This window comes from Myotis daubentonii, chromosome 5 (genome assembly GCF_963259705.1).
Source record: "Myotis daubentonii chromosome 5, mMyoDau2.1, whole genome shotgun sequence".
In the NCBI taxonomy this organism is placed as follows: Eukaryota; Metazoa; Chordata; class Mammalia; order Chiroptera; family Vespertilionidae; genus Myotis; species Myotis daubentonii.
This window is the reverse complement of record NC_081844.1, coordinates 70,838,095-70,863,013: the sequence shown is the minus strand read 5'-3', so window position 1 is coordinate 70,863,013 and position 24,919 is coordinate 70,838,095. Positions and strand designations below refer to the sequence as shown.

General features: G+C 42.8%; 1 protein-coding gene across 1 annotated transcript in view; it reads left to right on the top strand.

The window, feature by feature from the left end:
• The first annotated feature begins 952 nt into the window (after positions 1-952).
• FAT4 (FAT atypical cadherin 4) overlaps positions 953-24,919 on the top strand; it is a 152,541-nt gene continuing 128,574 nt past the window's right edge. The window contains exon 1 of the mRNA XM_059698085.1: positions 953-6,845. Coding sequence (XP_059554068.1) covers positions 1,671-6,845 — 5,175 coding nt within the window. The 5' untranslated portion in view covers positions 953-1,670. The remainder of the gene's footprint in view (positions 6,846-24,919) is intronic.

Here is a 24,919-nt window from a genome sequence, read left to right as displayed (position 1 = left end):
TGTTATTGCTCTGACGCCGGCCAAGATTTGACCAAAGGGGGGGGGGGCGGAGAAAAAAAATCGCCCCCTTCTCAGCGCCTCCGACTCGCGGGGGTCCCACCCCGGAACGCCCACAGTCCCCCGGAGGCCACGGGAGTGATTAGCGTCGGGAACAGCCAGTCGGCAGCCCCGGCACCCCGCGCGCGCGGGCGGGGCGGTGCCGGGCCCAATGGGCTGGGCGGGGGCGGGGCCGTGGGTGACAGGCTGGGAGCGAGGGGGAGTCGTCGCGAACCCCGAGCCGATCAATGAGTGGCGAGCAAAGTTTCGGAGTCCCGCTCGCCCCGCGGTCTGCCCGCCCCCCTGTTTGTGTGTCGGCGGCGGCGGCGCGCGGCGCGAGTGCGCGCGCGCGTGCGGCGGACAAGGGGCGGGGAGAGGGAGGACTCGGGGGCGCGGAGAGGGGCTCCCGAGCTCCGGCTGCACCGCCGCACAACCTCCAGCCCGGCGGGCGAGCAGCAGAGCGCTGACAGGCGCCGTCCCGAGCTGCCGCGGGCGCCGCCACTGCTCGGCGCCGCGTCCCCGCCTCCCCGCCGACGGCACAGGAGAAAGGGGTCCAAGCGCCCCCAAACCCAAAGCCTTGTGGATTACAAAGTGAAACTGACCCGGGACCATAAAAGCAAAGAGCACCGGGGCAGGGGCGAGGCGCAATAGAGTGGGGCTCTGCCGGGGCCGCCCGACCACGGTCCCCTCGGCATGCTGAGGGGAGGGGACGCGGGGACCGCACGCCGCTGCCGCCTGACCCCCGCGAGGCCGAGAAGAACGGGGGACCTGCGCTCGCTGTGGATGTACAAATAACGGGTCGGCAGGCGCCCCGGCGGAAGTAAAATAAAACCATGCCGAGGAGCGCTGGACGTTGCCTGCGCCGGCAGCAGGGGCGGCGGCCGCGGCTGCAGGAGGAGGAGGATGCGGCGGAGCGCTCGCGGGCACCGAAGCCCTAGCGCCCGCGCCGGGAGCGCTGTTTGCCAGCCGCCCGCGCGCTGCCGCCCCGCCTGGGCCTCGCTGCCACTCGGGCAGCCCCGTGGAGGGGCGCCACAGCCAGTTCCTGACGGGTGGGGACTCGCGGAGACCCGGAGACCCCTGGTCTCCAGCCTTTAGGGGAGGAATTCGCGCACCTCCCGGCTCCCTCCCGCCCCTCCCTGCGCGCAGTCGTCCTCTGCCCGCGGCGCCACCCGCGTCGGTCCACCCCTCCTCAGTTGCTTGGCCGCGGGCAAGTTCCAAAGTTTCTGAAGAGTGTTTGCAACGATCGCTCGTACACCTTAAACACTGGCCACCTCTCCCAGCTCTCGGCCACTCGGGGAACACGCTTAGAGTCTCCAGATTCAGAACCAACGTGAAGGGGGGGAGATACTGAGGTTTGAGAAACTTTCCTGGAACTCATCAGCGCCCAGGAGCGCCCCGCGGAATGCTCGGCCGCCTCTCGCACCCGCTTCCCTCTGGCACGACGCGTCTAAATGGCTACCTTGACAGAGCCTTTCACTGAGGCGACTTGCTTCTGCTGGGCTGGCGGTTCCTTGAAATAACAGAACTCTCGGGACCATCAGTTGCATTTGCCGGAATACTTAATCCCGGCCCTTGCATTCTTTTTGCTTCATCTATTCCTCCTATTGATCGCACCATTCCAGGGAGCCGGGATCATGGACTTGGCCGCACGCTGGGCTGTTGGCCGCGCCTGGCTCCCGCTGCCCACCCCCTCGATACTCAAGCTCCTGCGCCTCTTCGGGCTGCTGTCCCTGCTCCCCGGGCCGACCCAGGTTGGCGGGGCCGAGCAGCGCCAGGTGTTCCAAGTGCTGGAGGAGCAGCCCCCAGGCACGCTGGTGGGCACCATCCAGACGCGCCCGGGCTTCACCTACCGGCTCAGCGAAAGCCACGCCCTGTTTGCCATAAACAGCAGCACGGGGACCCTGTACACCACGGCCACCATCGACCGCGAGAGCCTGCCCAGCGACGTGATCAACCTGGTGGTCCTTTCCAGCTCGCCCACCTACCCCACCGAGGTGCGAGTGCTGGTGCGGGACCTCAATGACAACGCCCCTGTCTTCCCGGACCCCTCCATCATAGTCACTTTTAAGGAGGACAGCAGCAGTGGGCGCCAAGTCATCTTGGACACGGCGACCGACGCAGACATCGGCTCCAATGGCGTGGACCACCACTCCTACCGCATCGTCCAGGGCAACGAGGAGGGTCGCTTCCGCCTGGACATCACCCTGAACCCGAGCGGCGAGGGCGCCTTCCTGCACCTGGTGTCCGAGGGCGGGCTGGACCGCGAGGTCACGCCGCAGTACCAGCTGCTGGTGGAAGTGAAGGACAAGGGCGAGCCCAAGCGGCGGGGCTACCTTCAGGTAAACGTGACTGTGCAGGACATTAATGACAACCCCCCGGTGTTTGGCAGTTCCCACTACCAGGCGGGGGTGCCTGAGGACGCGGCCGTGGGCTCCAGCGTCCTCCAGGTGGCGGCGGCGGACGCGGACGAGGGCACCAACGCGGACATCCGCTATCGGCTGCAGGACGAGGGGACCCCCTTCCAGATTGACCCCGAAACGGGGCTCATCACGGTGAGGGAGCCCCTGGACTTCGAGGCCCGGCGCCAGTACTCCTTGACGGTGCAGGCGCTGGACCGGGGCGTGCCTTCCCTCACCGGGCGCGCCGAGGCGCTGATTCAGCTCCTGGACGTCAACGACAATGACCCGGTGGTGAAATTCCGCTACTTCCCCGCCACCTCGCGCTATGCCTCGGTGGACGAGAACGCTCAGGTGGGCACTGTGGTGGCTCTGCTCACCGTGACGGACGCGGACTCCCCCGCGGCCAACGGGAACATATCGGTGCAAATTCTTGCTGGCAACGAGCAGCGCCACTTCGAGGTGCAGAGCAGCAAAGTGCCGAACCTGAGCCTCATCAAAGTGGCCAGCGCCCTGGACCGCGAGCGCATTCCTTCTTACAACCTAACCGTGTCTGTCTCGGATAACTACGGGGCGCCCCCTGCCGCCGCGGTCCGGGCGCGCTCTTCTGTGGCCAGCCTGGTGATTTTTGTCAATGACATCAATGACCACCCTCCGGTCTTTGCGCAGCAAGTGTACAGAGTGAACCTGAGCGAGGAGGCGCCTCCGGGAAGCTACGTGAGTGGAGTGTCTGCCACGGATGGCGACTCTGGTCTCAATGCTAATTTGCGTTACAGCATTGTCTCTGGCAATGGACTAGGTTGGTTCCATATCAGTGAACATAGCGGCCTGGTGACCACCGGGGCCGCTGGGGGCTTGGACCGTGAAGTTGCTTCCCAAATTGTACTGAATATTAGTGCTCGGGACCAGGGCGTTCACCCCAAGGTCTCCTACGCCCAGCTTGTAGTAACTCTCCTGGATGTGAATGATGAAAAGCCGGTATTTAGCCAGCCACAAGGGTATGATGTGTCTGTGGTTGAGAACGCCCCAACAGGGACAGAACTGCTGGTGCTCAGGGCAACTGATGGGGACCTGGGTGACAATGGGACGGTGCGTTTCTCCTTACAAGAGGCTGAGACTGACCAGAGGTCTTTCCGTCTGGATCCTGTGTCTGGGAGGTTGAGTACCATCTCCTCCTTGGACAGAGAGGAGCAATCTTTCTACTCCCTGTTGGTTCTGGCCACAGATCTGGGCTCCCCTCCCCAGTCCTCAGTGGCTCGCATAAATGTGAGTCTCCTGGATATGAATGACAACAGTCCCGTGTTCTACCCCGTCCAGTACTTTGCTCATATTCAGGAGAATGAGCCCGGAGGTAGCTACATCACCACAGTGTCTGCCACTGACCCTGACTTGGGTCTCAACGGAACTATCAAATATAGCATATCAGCTGGGGACAGGTCTCGGTTTCAGATCAATGCTCAGAGTGGGGTGATTTCGACAAGAATGGCCCTAGACAGAGAAGAAAAAACAGCTTACCAACTCCAAGTAGTGGCTACTGATGGTGGCAATTTACAGTCTCCCAACCAGGCAGTAGTAACCATCACTGTATTGGACACTCAAGACAACCCACCTGTATTCAGTCAGGCAGCCTACAGCTTCGTGGTCTTTGAGAATGTGGCTCTGGGATATCATGTGGGTAGTGTGTCTGCTTCCACCATGGATCTCAATGCCAACATCAGTTATCTCATTACTACTGGGGATCAGAAAGGTATGTTTGCTATCAACCAGGTCACTGGGCAGCTTACCACAGGGAGTGTGATTGACAGAGAAGAGCAGTCCTTTTATCAGCTGAAAGTAGTGGCCAGCGGGGGCACAGTGACTGGAGACACTATGGTTAACATAACAGTGAAGGATTTGAATGACAACTCTCCCCATTTCCTTCAGGCAGTAGAGAGTGTGAATGTGGTGGAGAATTGGCAGGCTGGTCACAGCATTTTTCAAGCCAAAGCTGTGGACCCTGACGAAGGTGTTAATGGCATGGTGCTCTATAGCCTGAAGCAGAACCCCAAGAATCTCTTTACTATCAATGAGAAGGATGGTCATGTTAGTCTGCTAGGGCCCCTGGATGTCCATGCTGGTTCCTACCAGTTAGAGATCTTGGCCTCTGATATGGGTGTTCCACAGCTCTCCTCTAGTGTCATCTTAACGGTTTATGTCCATGACGTAAATGACAACCCGCCAGTATTTGACCAGCTCTCCTATGAGGTCACCCTTTCTGAGTCAGAACCTGTGAATTCTCGATTCTTTAAAGTGCAAGCTTTTGATAAGGATTCAGGAGCAAATGGTGAAATTGCATACAGCATTGCTGAAGGAAATATAGGGGATGCTTTTGGCATATTTCCAGACGGTCAATTGTATATAAAAAGTGAACTGGACCGTGAACTTCAAGACAGATATGTTTTACTGGTTGTTGCTTCTGACAGAGCGGTGGAACCCCTTAGTGCTACTGTGAATGTTACTGTAATTTTAGAAGATGTAAATGATAACAGACCTCTTTTTAACAGTACCAATTATTCATTTTATTTTGAAGAGGAGCAGAAAGCTGGGTCATTTGTGGGCAAAGTAAGTGCTGTAGATAAAGACTTTGGGCCAAATGGAGAAGTAAGGTATTCATTTGAAATGGTGCAGCCAGATTTCGAGTTGCATGCTCTTAGTGGAGAAATTACAAATACTCATCAGTTTGACAGGGAGTCTCTTATGAGACGCAGGGGGACTGCAGTGTTTAGCTTTACAGTCATTGCAACAGACCAGGGGCTCCCACAGCCTCTCAAGGATCAGGCCACTGTCCATGTTTACATGAAGGATATAAACGATAACGCTCCCAAATTTGTAAAAGACTTTTATCAAGCTACAATATCAGAGTCTGCAGCCAACCTGACACAGGTTTTAAGAGTATCTGCCTCAGATGTTGATGAAGGTAATAATGGACTTATTCATTATTCTGTGATAAAAGGAAATGAAGAAAGACAGTTTGCTATAGATAGCACCTCTGGCCAGGTGACACTAATGGGCAAATTAGACTATGAAGCCACACCCGCCTATTCCCTTGTAATTCAAGCAGTGGATTCAGGGGCAGTCTCCCTCAATTCAACCTGTACCTTAAATATTGATATTTTAGATGAAAATGACAATACCCCCTCTTTCCCCAAATCAACACTCTTTGTTGATGTTTTGGAAAACATGAGAATTGGTGAACTCGTGTCCTCCGTTACTGCCACGGACTCAGATTCCGGTGACAATGCTGATTTGCACTACAGCATTACTGGGACTAACAACCATGGAACTTTCAGCATTAGCCCAAACACTGGGAGTATTTTTCTTGCCAAGAAATTGGACTTTGAAACGCAGTCTTTGTACAAATTAAATATAACAGCAAAAGACCAAGGAAGGCCTCCTCGTTCATCTACAATGTCAGTGGTCATCCAGGTGAGGGATTTCAATGACAACCCTCCTAGCTTTCCTCCTGGGGATATTTTCAAGTCTATTGTTGAGAACATTCCCATTGGTACATCTGTCATTTCAGTGACTGCCCATGACCCTGATGCAGACATTAATGGGCAGCTAGCCTACACGATCATCCAACAGATGCCAAGGGGCAACCACTTTGGCATAGATGAAGTCAAAGGCACTATATATACCAATGCTGAAATAGATCGGGAATTTGCTAATCTCTTCGAGTTAACCGTAAAAGCCAACGATCAAGCTGTGCCTATAGAAACTAGAAGGTATGCTCTGAAGAATGTGACCATTTTGGTTACAGACCTCAATGACAACGTTCCAGTGTTCATATCACAAAACGCCCTTGCTGCAGACCCTTCGGCTGTGATTGGTTCTGTGCTGACAACAGTCATGGCTGCTGACCCGGATGAAGGTGCCAACGGAGAGGTGGAGTACGAGATCATCAATGGGGACACAGACACCTTCGTTGTGGACCGTTTTAGTGGAGACTTGAGAGTGGCCTCCGCGCTGGTGCCTTCACAGCTGATCTATAATCTCATCGTTTCAGCAACAGACCTTGGCCCGGAAAGGAGGAAATCCACCACTGAATTGACCGTCATTCTTCAGGGCCTCGATGGACCTGTTTTTACTCAACCCAAATATATAACTATTTTGAAGGAAGGGGAACCCATTGGTACCAATGTAATATCAATAGAAGCAGCTAGCCCTAGAGGATCGGAAGCCCCAGTGGAGTATTACATTGTTTCAGTTCGTTGTGAAGAAAAAACCGTTGGACGTCTCTTCACTATTGGACGACAAACTGGCATGATTCAGACAGCAGCCATTCTGGACCGGGAGCAAGGAGCTTGCCTTTACCTGGTGGAGGTTTATGCCATAGAAAAATCAACTGCTTTTCCCAGAACACAGAGAGCAGAGGTAATGATTTTGTCATCCTTTCTGACTTATTTGTTGCTATGTTTTTTAGGAAGATCGCTGTTCTTTATATTACTTTCCATAATTTTTTACCTGTATTGTTGATAATTGATTTTACTGACAGGAGTATATAAAAATGTTCTGGCACAAAGGCTAAAAAGAATTATATAAAATCTAGCTTTAATCCTGGTCAAAACTAAACAATGAACAGTTTTTACTTTATAGTACACCTCATAGAAGTCATATGTATATGTGTAGGCTAGGGAGAAATCTTTAGCCATTTCTGAAGTGCCCTCCCGGCCCCCCCCCAAAAAAAACACACCAAAAAAATCCCACATCCAATTACATAAGCGGAATCCCAGCACTAAACTAAACACCTCTCAGTAAGGAAGCCTACTAGAGAATGGGTGATTTCAGACGTTAGAATTTTCTGTTCCAAAATTAAGAACTTTGGTAGAAATCAGCATTACAGCCTAGCTGTCTAGGGGGCGTGGCCATGGAGGGCAGTATTAACTTTCACATCCTCAGCAGCCTTAGCAGTTTCTTTATAGACAGTGACTAATTTCAATGTGCCAAGCCAAGTTCAAGGAGATTCCTGATTTCATCTGCCTTCACATTTTAGGCACTGTCTTTTGACTTAGGGCAATCCTTTCTTTACCTTCTTAACCTAAAACATGTAATGTGCTGTGAATGATCAGAGATTAGAGGCTGTTTCATTAGACAAGACTGTGTTGTTCAATACCCTGGTGTAGGTACACATTGTTCTGTCTGCTGACCTGTGAGAAGTTAGTTTCACAGTATAAGCCAAGAGAATTCCAAGCTTGGCCTTCCCTGAGTTATATTTTAGGATACTACCTCTGTGTATCATTGATTTGTTTTTTCAATTGAACTACTGCCAATGTTGTCTTGATATCTACCAGAAATGATATAGCTGTGCTCTGGAAAGCTCTTGTTTGCCATTTTCTAAGTTCTTTCTGTCCCTCCTTACTCCCCTCAAAGTCATTCTGATGCCACTCAGCCAAAAACACAAAATATCAAATGTGGTTTGTGATATTTTGCTGTAAACCAGACATAACATGCTTGTGAGATTGAGGCTCATGTATTTGTTTTCTTGCTTTCTTTTCTATTTGGGGAAGGTGAGGGTTTTTTTTTTTTTTTCATTTAAAATGCTCATTTATTATTATCATCTTTTTGAATCCTGTGTGATTTTTTTTTCATAATAGGTAGCTATGTCTGTTCAATGGATGGAGCAGCAAATTCATGGCCTAGAGGATATGAGAGATATAATTAGAGATATATTTCTTAATAGAGATGTAATTCTCAGAGATATAATCCTAAGTGGAATTCAGGTTTTTTTTTCTTTTACACATAGCCCTGAAGGGACTTCTAACCCAAATGTCCTCTTTTACCTAATTAGTTTTTTAAAGATCTTAACATAGGTCTTATATGTTGAGCTATTTGACTTGACTCCGGCCTTGATTTATGTAATTTTATTTTGATTTGGTATATTCCTCCCCTAAACCCTCTCCCTGTCTCTTCCTTCCTTCTCTGGAATCACTACTTAGATGAAGAGATTGCATTAGTTTGAAGACTGAAATAGTTATTAAAGATAGACTTTAGATGAACTTGTTAAACTATAAGACAAATGATATTATTTGGTGTTGTTTGTTGGTTCAGTATATTACACTTATTAGAGAATATACAGAATGAGAATAAATGTCCATTGTTATCATTAGAAGGTTTGCCTTATTATTTACTCATTGGATATATAAAGATTGTTTTAGATTAAATTTATTAAGTAGTGCTGTCTCTGTAATAGGTCTGCAGATTAAAAAATAATTAGAAATCATTTTGTTAGTAATAGGGAATAATATGTTTGTTGCTTTTTTAAACCTCAGTAACACCCATATGAAAAGTTATTCATATTTACTGTATCCTGTTTATTAAAAAATCTAGGAGAAGTCCTTACGCTGATTGTTTTATAAGAAGAAAAATTGTTTGTCAGGGTGTCTTCTGTGAACAAAAGTGCTGAAATTGTAAACCAAGTTTGAGTTCCCAAGGTCTAACCACTCCTAAAATTAAAAACAAATGTGCTTCCCCAAAGAATATTGAAAGCAGTAGTTGGGAGCTAGAATTTCATATTATTATTGGTTGTATCTTTTAAGTATATGCAACAAAATACTTTTTCCTTCTGCTGAAACAATTAATTTACCATGATTCTGCAAAGAGAAGTTATAAATTACTTCTGGTTGTCAGAGGTGATTTTTCAGTTGTTTGTTTCCAAGTGCAAACTTCATTCCGATGTATTTTAGAACATTTACTCATGTGCACTGATAGGCATATGGGTTGCTTACTCAGGTTTCTGGCTAGAGTCATGGCTGACCACATTCCATGGGCAAGCAGAGGGTCAGTGGGTAAAAGAGAAATGATTTCATCTGCATTCTTTGTCCAGCTCTGATGCGTGTGGAGCAGGGATGGGGACTGTGGCTCTGATTTTGCTCATTCCAAAGATCTGTCCAGTTGTGTGCCTTCATTTACCCTACTCGCATAGCTAACATTTTGACCTGAATAAGAGTGCCTCAGAAGGATGACTTTGGATTGCCGACATAAGGTTTATTATCTTTTTATTTTGTGCCTTTACATTCTCAGAAGAGTCTAGATGAGGTTAAAATAGCTCATATAAATTTTCAATCATTTTTCTAGGTTCAACAAACAATGGAGACGTGTAGTACATCAATAAGCATTTCTCTTTTAATATGTGTTGCAAGGGAACATGCAGCTGTGGGGCTGGGTTGGATCTCTTCGAGGTCAGAAGCTTAGTTTCATTGACCGTTTTGATCTCAGAGCCTAGTAGTCTGATGCCTGGTGTATAGTAGGTGCTCCGCACATGTTTGCTGAATGAGATGGTAGAAGAACTGAATCCAGAACATGTGTTCTTGTGCCTCAGAAATAAATTAACCGAGATACGCTGGGGGAATGGAAGAAGTCAATAAATTTGATCTTGACCATTAACTGCACTAAGGACCAGGGCACACCAATTATCTCTGTTCTACAAGTGAATTGAGAATTGTCAGAAAACTCAGAAAGGAAAAGAGGAACTTAAGAAGCGGGTGATCTCACATGGAACTTAGGGTTTAAATGGAAGGAAATATTGTCTGTGTCCAGGTCCCAGTTCTCAGATTTGTTGGTCTCAGGACCCCAAGGATCCCCAAAAGAGCATTTGCTTAGGTGTGTCTTATTTATTGATAGTTACCATTAGAACATTAAAATTGAGAAAAAGTTAAAGTATTAATTCATGTAAAAATCACATTAAACCTATAACATTTTAATTTTATTGTATTAAATAAAACTTTATTTTGCCAAAATGAAGAATAATGAAAAAAAAGAGACATTATTTTACATTTTCATAGATCTCTTTAATATCTGGCTTAAGAGAAGACAGCTAGATTCTCAAATCTCCTTCAGCCTATTGCAAAAAAATGTTGTTTTGGTTGAAGCATGTGAAAAGAACCAATCCTGAATCAGAGATATGCAGTTGGATAAGGGAGAGATACTTTGATGTCCTTTTTAGATTACTGTCAACTTTCCTTTGATACACACCAGAACTCCACAAGTAGCATTTTTTAAAAAACTGACTTGCAATGTGGAGTCTGAAACCCTGTCAGTGAACTATTCATAATTTGTTACAAAAAAATATGTCGATCTACTTGTATTCTGAATGGATATTTACCTATGCATGACTTGGAAATATCAGGCATTGCTTATTTGGAAAATATTGGTATACGTGATAAGGATATTAATATAAGTGTCTTTAAGTGTATTGGCTCTCAACCTCAGAGTGATGGTTAGAAGGTTTCCAGAATTTGAATTTTCACTTGACAGCGCAAGTTTTATCATTAGTAACATATATTGTTAGTTGCTTTCCTTGAAGTGCCAGGTTCCCTTTGTTCATTTTCAAACAAACCCAGCAAAAAAAACTGTTGGCCAGATACTAAGTCTAAAAAAACATAGTTTCTCTGTCTGTTGTCCTTTCAAGTAAAAATCACATTCCATAAATAAAGCAGCTAGTTCAGCTCGCAACTCAAACAGCTGCCCATTTGCTTTGCTGTGAGACAGCAGCAGTGCTTAGGGACAGATCACTGGTTCTCTGTGCACATTTCAGTGTTTGTCACAAGAATAGTGAAAAGACCTAGAGATTTAAGGGTCCAGCGTTAATAACATTCATAATTTTACTATTTTTTTCAAGGAGTTTTCTCCAATATTTAAGTGGAACTGGCACATTATTTTTGCTGTGAGTGCCTAGCAGTGCAGAATACAATTATTGCTGGGCACTTGGGAGCTGCTGTTCTGATTTGTGCTCAGGCAACAGTCTTACCCTCCACGGCGTTTGCACCTCTGGTGTAAGTGTCAACACAGTGAACAAGACAGACAGTGTTTTTCACTGAGGACGGTTTCGATTCCCCAGTTCTCTTTAATGGCACTCTAGGATGGAGCCCATGTTATACAGTGCATTGCAATTCAGTAAAAAACAAATAAAAACCACACTAGTAGAAATATTCTAGTGTGAGTGGAATAGAATTCATTAAAGATCAGAAATGAGTTTTAACAATAGGATCATAACTTATTTTCACAATGAAAACATCAAGATTTCTAAGAGAAGGGATGGAGACTTTTGTGAGATCAGTGCTGACTACCAAATTTGGAAATGATTTTCTCCCAGAGGGTTTAGAATCAGAATTAGTGCATCTTAGATTAAATGTCTGTGTATCTTGTCTATCATCCATCACAGGCAAAATATAAGCAACAGAACTGAATATATACTAATATGATGATAATAATAAAATAATAATAAAATAATAAAATGTATCGAGTATTGCTAAGTGCTTTTATAGGGTTTTTATCATTTGAGCCTCATGACAACACTAGTAATAATCATTCCCACTTCATAGCTGTGGAAACAGTCTCAGAAAAGTTAAAGGCTACAGGGGGTCAAATATATAGTGACAGAAGAAGATTTGACTTTGGGTGGTGGGCACACAATGCAATATACAGATGATGTGTTATAGAAATGTACACTTGAAACCTGTATAATTTCATTAACCAGCCAAAGGCCCAGTGCACAGATTCATGCATGGGTAGCGTCCGGGCCTGTTGGGAGGAGGAGACGGCGGGAGGTTGGCTGTCCAGCCTGGTCCCGAGCGGGGCCCAATCAGGGCCAGGCCAGCCAGGGGGGAGAGGCCGTGGGCAATTGGCTGGTGGGCCCCACCATAGATTGGGGTGGGGGGCCAATTGGGGGTGGTGCTGGCCATGGGGAGGGACTGTGGGTGGTGGGTCAGCCATCCCTGCCCCCAAATGGGTGGGGGGGCTGATTAGGTGTCAGTGGCTGGGCGGGGGGGTGCATATGAGGTTGGCCAACCGGCCCTGCCCCCGATTTGTGTGTGTGTGGGTCAATCAAGGGGGAGGGGCCGCAGGTGGTAGCTGCTGGCCTTGCCCCTGATCAAAGTGGGGGGGACCAATTGGGGTTGGAGCTGGCTGGGGGAAGGAGCCATGGGCCAATGGGGGTGGGGGGGCCAATTGGGGGCAGGCCCAGCCAGGGGGAGTGGCCACAGGCAGTTGGCTGGCCAGCCCTGCTCCTAATTGGTGTGTGTGTGTGGGGGGCTGATCTGGGGTGGGGCCAGCTGGAGGTAGGGGCTGCAGAAGGTTGGCCATCCAGTCCCACCCCCTATTGGGGTAAGGGGGTGATCGGTGGTGGGGCCAGCTGGGGGGGGCGCTGCAGGCCAATCATGGTGGTGGGGGCTCATTGGGGTCAGGGCCAGCTGGGTGGAGGGGCCACAGGAAGTTGGTGGGCTGGCCTCACCCCCGATTGTGTCGGTTCACTGGCCGCAGTGGGTGTCATAGCGACCAGCTGTTTCAGTTGTTCCGGTCATTATGGTGTTCTGGTCACTGGCTTTTTATATATATAGATGTCACTCTAATAAAGTTAATGAAATTAAAAAATTACTTGCTTAAGTTTGGGTAGATAGAAAGGAAAACAATGCTCAGACTTACATAAGTCCATTATTTGTACTCCCAGCTACTACTAAAATAACCCAGGGCCATCTGTGGTTTTATTACAAGCAGGACTCTTCAGTATGTTGATATGAGCATATGTGTATGCTTTTACCAATCTTGTTTGCACACCCTTGTTGGCTGTTGAAAAGTCTTCGACAAGTAGTATCATGTATTGTCTGAACTAAGGGACACATGAGTGTTGCCTGCCTCAGTCAGGGCCATTGGCAGATGCTGTACACGTTTATAGGTCAGTTCGTGGTGGCAGTGACCATCCCTATGGCAGAGTGGCTCTGGGTGTGGTTCTGGAGCAGGGAAGAGGGTGAGACCATGAAGCGGGGAACGAGAAGCAGATGAAGAGCACAGGTTTGCCGGCCTCTCCTGCTCCACGATGCTGTGCAATTTGGAAGCTGTGATTTATGAAGGGGGAGAATGCAATTTTGGATTTTCAGATGATAAACCTTACTCTTTTAAGAAATAATGGTGAAGTTGGAGTGGATGGAGTGTGGAGATTATATTAAAAGGAGAAAATATTTTATTGCTTCCTCTCTCGATCTCCAGAATAGAATTTTAAAAAAATAACCTATTATTTCTGATATTTTCTTCCTATTGGTATGTTTTTAAATTCATTAAACAAAATACTTAAAAGGACTCAAAGGGCTCTATAAGTTTTCAAGACATGTACAAGTGGATACTACAAACAGGAATATTGATGGCCAATTAAGCTCATGCTGCATACTTTGTAAATGGCTCAGGATGTTTGATTTGGTCTCTCAGTTTGGTAATTGATTTCATAGACATAATTTATCTTCCGATGAAGTTTTTGGTTTGTTTTTTGCCTTTGTTAAAGCCTTAATCATTTTAATCCTATATTATCCCATTAAATGTTGAGGCAACTAGTTTTGAAAAATATTTATGTACTTAGCATTTTGTGGAATCAATTTTTCATTTCATTGTCTGCATCTTGCACTTTGTCATCATTACAGTGAAAAACTGCCCACAGACCTCATTAGTAGTGAGGACTGTTGAGTTAGCGACTATAAAGAATTCCACAGGCCCTGAGGTGAATCTTCCGTTCCAAGAATTAATAAATCTAGGGCTCAGCTCTTTATGATACCCTGAAACTATTCTGAATTAGAGCTGTGAGTGGAAATAAGAAAAGAATAATAGGCAAATTATATGGGCCAAGATGAATTAAAAAGTTCCTTAAAGTGTCCTAGATACAGAATATGTTCAATATTTTCTAGTACTTTCAGGCTTCAAGTACTCTGTGACAACAGAGGCCAATTGCAGTCGCACATTAAATAAGGAGCAGAGAGTATGAGGAATTCAGACAAGTGAAAAAAAATCCTATTAGACAAATATCCTTTATAAAATACATGTACTATATTATGTTAATATATACTATCTTACCTAATAATAGACAAACATGTAAATTGACCATACCTTTGCCACGCTAACCAGCCAATCAGAAGAGCATGCAAATTAACCCAACAAAGATGGCGGTTAATTTGTATACATAGGCTCCAAGCGGTGGAGCGAAGCCTGACGGCCCAGCGGAGTGAAGCCTGACGACCCTGGGGCCGGAGCAGCGAAGCATGATGGCTCCAGAGCAGGCCCCGGCTGGAGCCTGGCCAGAGCCAAGGCCTGGGTCCTGGGTGCCAGAGGCAAACCGGTGCCAGCAGCCAAGGGAAGGGAAGGCCTATTGCACGAATCTCTTCGTGCAACAGGCCTTCTAGTTGATATATAATATCATATATTAACATGTGTGCAACCATTATACAAAGACTGCTGGATTATCCCTGGTGTTAATATTTTGAGAAAAAAAATAGGTTGATAAAGTTATGAACATGAAACATAACCTAATTGGCAGATAGTGTATATGTATTAATCAAGATTTGGCTCTAGGGATACAGCTTCTTTAGTTTCCAGACATGCATTTAAGAAACAATCAGGGAACAAAAACTAACTCTATAGATACTGAAGAAATGTTGAAAGACATTTACAAGCCACACTTGACGACTGGCAGTAGGGAATCAATCTAATTGTTACTAATCATTTCTTTCAGATTATTTGACATTTTTCTGAAATGTTTTTTTTATCATTTATGGATCCTGACATATTTAAAGTACTTACATTATGTCAAACACTGGTAAGCACCTGGCATTGACTTGCCTTCACAATAATCCTGGATGACATATGACCTCACATCCTTTGACAAATGAGAATATTGAGACTAATGGAGGTTAAGTTTGTGGAGCTGGTTTAGGGAGGACGCAAGATATGAACCCAGTAGTTTGTCTTTAGACTATGTACATTTGATCCCAACACATGTAGCACTACATGTGATAAGGATGGTTGTTATTTTCTGTACTCTTACAGGCATACAATTTTTACTGTGTAAAATGTTGATTTTGTATTTCTGTTTCTTCATAATGGTGACTAAAGTAATATAGTGTCAAGTAAAATTTAGATAATGACCCAGTGGTAGGATTACTTTAGGTCCCTATCAGCCTTTATGCCGCAACCTTCACAGCTAGGGTTCAGGATCTGAAGGAGGGGCTAATGCACAAATGAAAATACTGTACAAGAAATATGAATTTAGAAGGCATGGGGGGGGGCAGGTGGAGACCTCTCTCTTGGAGAGGCTCACTGAAACCTGGCCTTCTCTGCTTTTTATTCAGTTTTAAATACACATCTTGCCCTCAGTAAAGCACAGCAAACAGATAGCAGACAGACCATCTCTATGATCAATAAAGATCAGTAAAGATCAGTAAGGTCCATTTGAGGCTATCAGGTCAGGAAACTGTGTTGAGACACCGCTATCTCAAAAGGAACAATGGTGCTCGGTGTTAACCCTGCTAACACCCAAGGTCCATCGGCCTTCCGCATTCCTTGGTGCATTCTCATGATAGTATCGGCAGTGGGTGGCTTCCTGAACCTTTAGTTAGGTTAGGCTTAAACAAGTAGATCTATAATTAGTCAGTTCTTCACTTTAATTTCTTAAACTTGAAGAAGAAATATATTTTCAGTCTTCTAATTACTGCCTCATTTATTTTCTTCCCTTTTCAGTAAAATTTCTTAAAAGAGTTGCCTATTCCTGCCTTCTTTCTTCTCATTATCTCTTAACTCCACCCCCATCAGGCTTGGTTTCGTAGCTCCAATGACATTGCTCTTGTCAAGATCACCCTGACAGCCAAGTTTCTAGATCCAGGGTCAGTTCTTAGTGCCCATGGACACACACTTCAAAGTCATCATACTCTGTAATGCTTTTACGTCATCATACTCAGGATTTTTACCTTTTTTCTTGGACCAATTTCTTCTCAGTCTTCTTTACTGGATTCTCTACATCTTCTCAAATTCTAAATGTTGGACAGTTCCTGGAATCAGTTCTTGAAACTTTTTTTAACCTATACTTATTTCCTGGAGGATCTCAATCTCATGGTTTTAAACAACATATATACTGATGACTAAAATTTTGTCTCTGGCCCATGTATCTCTCCTGTATTCCATATTCTTATAACTAACCACTTACTCATTATGTTTAATTAGCTTCTTCATAGATGTTTTGCATTAACATTCCAAAATCTGAGCTTCTGATATCTTCCCCAATAAAAACCTACCCCACCTCAGCCATCTCCTTCTCACTTGATGGCAATCCCAGTCTCCAAATTGCACAGGCCAAAAAACTTGGAGTCCTCTTTGACTCCTCACTTTCACACCTTTGTACAATCTGTCAGTGAATCTTGGCTCTTTATTAAAAATATATCCAGAAAATGACAATTTCTCATCATTTCCACCGTTACTGCCTTGTCTAAGACACCATCATCTTTCCCTCGGATTATTGAAGACATCTTCATATTGATTCCAACAACCTTTCCTACTGTTCTCCTTTTTTGTTTATTGGCTTTACCCACACTGGCCTCTTACTTTTCCCAGAACTTTCTAGGCACACATCTGCCTCAGAGCTCTTGTTCCTGGCTTTTCCCTAGCATAAAACATTTTCCTTCAGACATCTATTGGGATAACTTCCTCTTGTGCTTCAAGTGTTTATTTACATTTCATATTCTAAGTGAGAATCACTCTTCCTTTACTAACTTATTACTGTACCCACGCCCTCATCCTGCCCAATCTCCATGTCCCCGTTTCAGTTTTTCATATTCCTCCAGGGTAATGTTTACCAGCCTCCTTCAGGTTCTCATCTCCCCAAATGTTAAATGTGGAATGCCCAGGAAATCAGTTTTTGAAATTCTTCTCTTTCTTATTTACAGTATTCCACCGAGGAGCTCAACCAATCTCATCACTTTAAATAATAGATACACATTAGATATATATTAGTATGTATAATATCATTTACTGATCTATAATTCTGATTATGTTTTCTGTCTTCCTCCCACTAGAATGGAATTCACCAGGGCAGGTAGATTTATCTGCCTTGTTCACTGATGTACCTCAAGAGCCTAGAAGATTACTTGGAACATAGTAGGCAGAGAATAAATTTTTTTTGAATGATCGATTGCATGCATGAATGAATGAATGAAGTGACTTCCCTGCTTCTGTCCTGACCCCTTCCGTCTAGTCCAGCAGCTAGAGTCAGATTATTTCACTCATTTGCCCATGGCTTTCCATTTCTCTCATGGTAAAAGCCAGAATTTACATTGACCTGTAAGGCCCACCGTGACCTCTCTTGTCAGTTACTTTTCTTTCCTCCTGGCTGTCCCTTACCTGATCATAAAACAGGGAGGGCTCCTGCTTCGGGTGTCCATGCTGGCTGTGCTCTTGGCCTGGTCTGCCCCCTTCTTGCTTCCCTCACCTTTTCTCAAAGTCACCTTGCAAAGCCCCTCCCTCAATCTTCCTTTTTCTTCTTTTTGCTTCTCTTTACTCTCTATCATCACCCAACATAACACATGTGTTACTCCTTTATTTTGTTTATGGTCCATCTTCCTCTGAAATATATGTTTCATGAGGGGAGAGGTTTCCATCTGTTTATTACTGCTGTATTCCCAGCACCTACAATAGGGCTGGCTCAGTGCCCACACTCAGTAAGCTTATGTTTGATAAGCTAAGGAGTCTCTGTTGAACACGCTGCAGATACGCTGCCGAGGGGCCAGGAGCTCAGGCAGTGATACATACTGAAGGAAAAGAGTCATTTGTCATTTCTCAAGGCAAGCTGTGGAGCTTCTTCTGAAATTCGTTAACTAAGTGGCAAAGACTGATTTTTCCTGGATAAAATGACAGTGGCTGCGTGCCTACACTGGCTAGCAGCCTTGTAATCCAGTCTCCAGACATCTTCAGTGTTGTTGCTAATGCTTACTATACAGCTATCTTGGTGAAGTAGAACATTCAGAGTGTATATAATAATGCATGTTACACCATGACCCTGTCTTATTTTGTTAAAGCCAACCTAATTTTGCTTTAGAGAGCAAATCTCAACCTCTTGTAAACCATGTTTCTCTTCAGCAAAAAGGAGAGAACATAGACACTTAAAAAAATTACTACTTTCAAGATTGATAAATTGAAGTACTGTCATTTCTTTTTTCAAATTTACTATCTTGGCTCAACATTTAACATCAATAATAGTAGTAAACTTGATTAATAAAATGCAGCAAAGAAAATATTGCTTAAAAATTCATCCTGACTAAAGTTCAGTTGGAAGAGTGTATGCTTCTGGGTTGGAAGAAGCTTGATCCAAACATATTGTAGCTGTTTGCAGAATCTCAGTCTCCTTGTCTGTAAAATGGGAAGTACAGCACCAATTTCATAACTAATTGAGAGGGAAGAAAGAAAGAAAAGGAACTCAGTGAAGTTTGTTAGTTTCCTTCTGTTTTCCCCAAAGTGCAGACCTGCATAGAACTATTATCACGAAAAACACTTTCTATTTCCAAAGTATTTTAGAACTCCCTCCTCCTCCTCCTCCTTCTCTTCCTTCTCCTCCTCTTCTTCTTCCTCTCATCCTCATCATCTCCTCCTCCTCTTCTTCTTCCTCTCATCCTCATCATCTCCTCCATCTCCTCCTCCTCCTCCTTCTTTTTCATTTCCCTGAATCTGTAAGGAGGTAAGTCGGATGTTTTTCTCTTCCTTTTAAGAAAAAGGAATCAGAGAATTTCATGATTGATGTGTGGTCACACAACTAGACCAACATCCAAGTTTTTCTGGGTCAGCATACTTGACATTAAACCCCTGCCCATTCTGTGATTCAGTTAATGCTATTTACCCATCATTTTGCACCATTTTATTGTTGAGATAACTCAATAATACTTATAATTCCTTAAGGAAAGTAAGTTATGAATCCAGAAACTACTTTGTTGAAAGCTTAGTTGCTTACAAAATAAATTCAAATATTAGGATTTTCAGGTGTTTGATGTTGAAACCTTACCTCTGATTTACATGGGGAATGTTGTCTCTCAATTTCCACTGATAATAATGTAACATTGACTCCCTCAAAGTTGTGTGTTTACCCGTGAACCTATTTTGAAAATATTTTTTGTATTATTCACTACTTAATGCACTTCTTATAATTGAAGTCAAATTGGCTTAGTGAAATTGAGGTAAAACTATGTTTTCTTCCAAAGGACTCTGGTTTTTACAAAACACATAAATTCCGGTAACTTCTTCAGTGAGAGCTTTATAGTTCATAATTAAAACCTTTCCCAAAAAGTTTTTATTACTTTCTGAAAATTTCATAATAACCAAATATGCAAAGGGGATGGGCTTCCCTTCTGCTTGCTATAGTGTTCTATAGTCTGTAACACTTTGTTCTTTAGTCGAAATGCTTACCATTGATATTATATATACATCCATTTCATTCTACAGTGGATGTGAAACAGGTTACAAGAGTATATATACCTTGAAAGGATAAAATAGTTAAATGAATCTCTAGGAAGTAAATATAAGTGTAGCTATAAAATAATCCTGGATATATAATATTGGTGTACATAAATGTATGGCTTAAGCAGCCCTCGGAGTTCTATATTTGGCTTTCTAAAGACCAAATCAAACAGAGAAAGTCAGAGCAGGTATGTAAGTCATGGTGTCCTAAGACTAAACAAACACATCCATGCATAAGTGAGTTAATGAAAAAAATACAGATTTTCTAAACCCAAGGGACCTAAGAGGAATTTGTCTCACAGATGCTCGAAAGAGATGTATTCTTAAGTGATGATTCTTTCATTGGTACCCTCACTAGTATAATGACAGATTTTTAACATCTCTTTCTTGTGACATCTTTGTCTTTCAGTGTGGGTTTATGACAAATTGTAAAATTGCAATTCTAGCAGATAATTTATTTATGGATCAAAAGAGACTCCCCATGGTAAAGTGCTCACGCTTGGTTTTATTTTATGTGGTGGGTTAATATTTTATAACCACACAAAGAACAATCCTGTTGAGGTTTTCACATTAGCATATCTGCAGCACTTCACAGTGAAACCAGACTATAGGGGGTTTTCAGTAAAATTTTAGCTTAATCCATGAGGAGACCTTACTTGAATTTTTTTAGAGGCAAAATTGGTTAATTGGCTAAAACATTTGACTCAAATCTAGCAATCTGTGTCTTAGATTGTGACCATGTCTTAGAAACATAATTTGGAGTTGCTAAATGTTCCTTAAATTGATTATATTGCTTTTATTGTGGCATTTTCCCTCCCCAGTAATGGCATGGCAGTCCTTCAATTGCTAGCAAAATTTGACTCATAGTTCTGTTTTTTTAAAGATGGTAAATTCTCTACTAAAAAGATTAAAATCCTAATTCACAAGTATGACTAAGTGGGCAAAACTGCCTGTGATGCAAGCCATCTTAATATTTTATGACTTTGCATAACAAAATAGGAAAAGTTATCTGTTCATTGGGCTTGTAACCAGTTATGAGTTAGTAATGAATCCTTAGTACTTCAAGCCCAGAGCCTGGCAGAGTTAGAGCATCACCTGACCCCCGATTTGCTGGAAAATGAAGGAAGTGGGGTAGAGCTTTCCTTCACAGGACAGGGTAGGGTGTGACGGGAGGGACAGCACAGGATTACCAAAATTTGGGGTCAGACTGAGCACAGTTGGCCGTAGCACATGGAGCTGTCGATTATTGTATTTTCTTCTCAGCACTTTTCTGTCTGTGCATGAGTCTGTTTACACTTGGATGAAGAATTTTTGTTGCTTAGCAACCATTCAGAGAATTTATTTTTGTCTAAGAAAATTAATTGGTCATAGATACTAGAGAGTGGAGGGTGGGTCAGGGTTGCTGTTGGGCAGTGTTGGTATTAGTAGAGGGGATTTTCCAGGAGAGAAGTGTTAGTTATATGTGTTTAAAACTGAACAAATCTCATTGTATATTTACTTCTTAGCTTGTCTCTACCTCCTACTTCAAATACTATTTGGAAAAAAATGGCCTAAGTAAATGCATTACATTAGTCAATAATATGTTATAATGCACAGAGTATACATCTGAAGAAGTGAAACTATAATTTAAGTTTTATTTTCATAAACTTAATTTATCCTAAATGCAATTTTTCTCCCACCTCAATGATAGGAGTTAATGTGTATTCACTTTCTGAAGGAGCTCGGTGTTCATAATGTTGAGCGCAGTTGTGCAATGCATAGTTAAATACTGAAATAAACAGAAATTTTGAAGTCAGAATAATTGTGTTCAAATCCTGGCTCTACCCTTTCACACTGTGTGACCTTCAAGCATAAGCTAAACTTCTCTGAACTGCAGTGCCTTCATCTATTCCAGGGAGAGAATTCCAACCACTGAGTAAGTGTCTTGATGAAAATGTTCGGTACGCATGGCACCGCACATTTTCTGAAAAGGCTGTTTGGTTTACTTTTATTGATGCTGCATTCAGTTACTCCATGTGTGGTCCAGAAGGCAATGATTAAAAAAAATGTAAACAGTTACCGGGCATGTAAATAGCTACTGTTCATGCAGAAATTGTGATGACATTTCTAATAATACCATGTAGATGGGAAACAAAACCACTTACAAATTCTATTTCCTGATTTTAAAGAAATTACTGAGGAAACACATTAACAAAATGCCTCTGTGGTAATTTTCCTCATTATGCTGTGTCAGGTAGAAAAATAATTCTTAAATGACAGTGACTAGTGAGCCAAAAGACATAACTAAGACTGGGAAATGGATGCAATTTTCAACATACCAATTTTTACACATGATTTAACTAAATTGCAGGATTCTATTTTGAATCTTAGTATAATGCAAAGCCAGATAAGTATTATGCAATTTGTAGACTATGTCCTGATAAGAGTATCAAACACTGAAGTCATTTAAAATATGGGCAGTTTACCTAGAGAAAACAATAAAAAGAAAAACTTTATTGAAAGATAGGGTGAGGATTTGTTAATAAGTATGTCAGAAATTGTCTTCAACATATTTAGGCTCTAAAAGATCTTTATTTCAGTTCAATATCATATTAGAAACATTTAGTACAGACAGACCTTTAATGTCTGATCATTGGCAGCATTGTGGCTTTACGCAAAGTATTAGTTCACTTTTCTCTCGCCTTTTTCATTAGCGTAAATGGTGCCTTTGATCAGGCAAGATAGCAAGGCTACAACACTGAGAGCTGCATAAATGACACTCCATCTTTTCAGACTTGCCTTTCAATGAGAAAACGTTTGAGAGATTTCTTGCAGTGTCTCCCAGTAGAGAATTCAACCTCCCTAGGATTTCCAGTTTTTTTCTGAGACAGAAGACGGACGTAGAGCAGAAGAGATGTTAATCTTTTTCGTGGCCATTTGCTCAGATATGAATGTTTCCCTTGCTAAAATCTTGTCTCTGCATGTTGTCACTTAGGCAGTAACCAAGGACTTCTAAATTAGGAAAGATAAGTACTAGGACCTTGTTCTTATTTTTTATTGTGAACAATTTTCTTACCTTTGTTTTGACTTTCCATCCTCTGCTTTCATCCCAGTATTCAATGTGCTAGACCTGGTGTTTAGTAGTGGGGATGCAAATTTGCATTTTCCAGATTCATGCCTTCAGGAGATAGTCTAATAGGAACACAAACATCGCATGAATCATTTATCAGGAAATGTAGAAGATCGCTATGATGATAAAAACTTTACCAGTTGGTCATAGTAACCAATTTCACACCATTGAGATTATGTATCCTACTCAAGCTTTGTACTTCCTAAGGGGTTTTCTGGATATTTTATTTACTTATTTATTTATTTAATATTTTTATTGATTTCAGAGAGGAAGGGAAGAGGGAAAGAGAGATAGAAACATTAATGATGAGAGAGAATCCAAAACCTGGGCACGTGCTCTGACCAGGAATCTAACTGTGACCTCTTGGTTCATAGATGGATGCTCAACCACTGAGCCATGCCAGCTGGGATATCTTCATATTTTAAATGATTTTAAGTGAAATAATTTTCTTGGTGTATATTCTGAAAAAACATCTGTAAAACAATACCTTCCTGTGTTGTCTCCTTCATTTCAGAATCTTGGATATGAGCTATCACTATGTAACTAAGTGGAGTTTGGTTGCATGTAGGCCCACCTTGGGCTCATCCCAGAGACAAGCTAGTGCTCTGAGGCTGCGTCTCAGTCCCACTATGCGTTCCTCCCTGAAAGCTACCCTTGCCCTCCATGCATGTTTCCATTGGATGATGTATTTGTACATATTGGTCAGGAAATAGATTTATTGATGTCCTCAACATTATTTCCATCCCTGGTAATAGTTATTGAACAATAACAGCATGGTTCTTAAATACTTTTTAAACAATAATAGCAATTACCCCTAACACAATAGGATCTATTTATGAGGAACAGATGGCTATTTGTGCTTTATAATTCAAATCTCAAAATGATGCTATGAAATTGCTATTTTACAGGTGAGAAAACTCAGGCTCAGGGAGGATAAATTTGCTCCCTTTGGGTCATACAATTAGCAAAGCATAGAGCTGAGATTGGGGCCCAGGCCTAACTCCAAATCTCATGCCCACCAATAGTACATTCTGGTTAAAGTTTCAAATAAAGATGTCAGTTTGGGAACTTTAAATGAAGTAATTGTTATTTTCACTGTGCATGATATAGCATTGGTATAATTTTATGTATAATATCATAGACAGTTTTAAGGATATCAATTTAAGTCCTTTTGCGGGTGAGTTATAAAAAAATAGTTTGATTTAAAAAGTAGGATTTTAACCAAATGATGAATTGGGAAAAAATATGTTTTAAAATATCACTGACCCATACAGAATATGAGAATGTTTGGAAACAAGATTTATTGTTCCTATATTGTAGATATTTAATTTAAGCAGAATTTAAACCTTTAAAAATATTCAGTTTTTATATAGTGACATATTATAGTTCGATTAGTTCTCAAAACTTAACACATGTGAAAATTCCTTGTGTTGAAGCATTTTTAAAAATGCAGATTATTTTTCAGAAGATTCAAAGAAGGCCCTTCGAACTTGTCATTTTAGCAGGTCCCTCAAGGATTCTCATGCAAATGGCTCGCAGACCTCACTACAAGAAACCATTCTTTACTAGGCTAGGTTTTATATAAGAGATGAATCACATGTTTGCAAATGTGTAGTCATTGCTCTGAAGTAATAGCAATGGAAGCAATAGCAGCAGGACCAATGCATGGAGCCCAAATGGACAGTTACTTTTTCTAATTTGATGGCTACTCAAAAATACTGGGATATTTTGGTAATAGTTGACCAACTATGACAAGTACTAGTATATGTAGTAGCTAGTGAAATAATGAAATATAAGTAGAAATAAATAAAAATATATTCTACCCTGTGTATTGATTAATTGATCATATTAGTGTATTATACATAGCTATCTAGCCTTCAGAACCCCTCACTGTATTTCCAGAAATTACATCTCACAGGATAACTTTATTTTTACATGTATTGTATATTTAGAAAGAAGAGGAAAACAATAGATTTTTGTTGGTATAAGTCAAACTTCAAGTGTTTAACTCTTCTTAGGAAAAGCAATGTTTCTGAGAAATACAGAGGGGAAAAGGACAACATGAAAGAACTCTGTGGTGTTCAAGTACAAG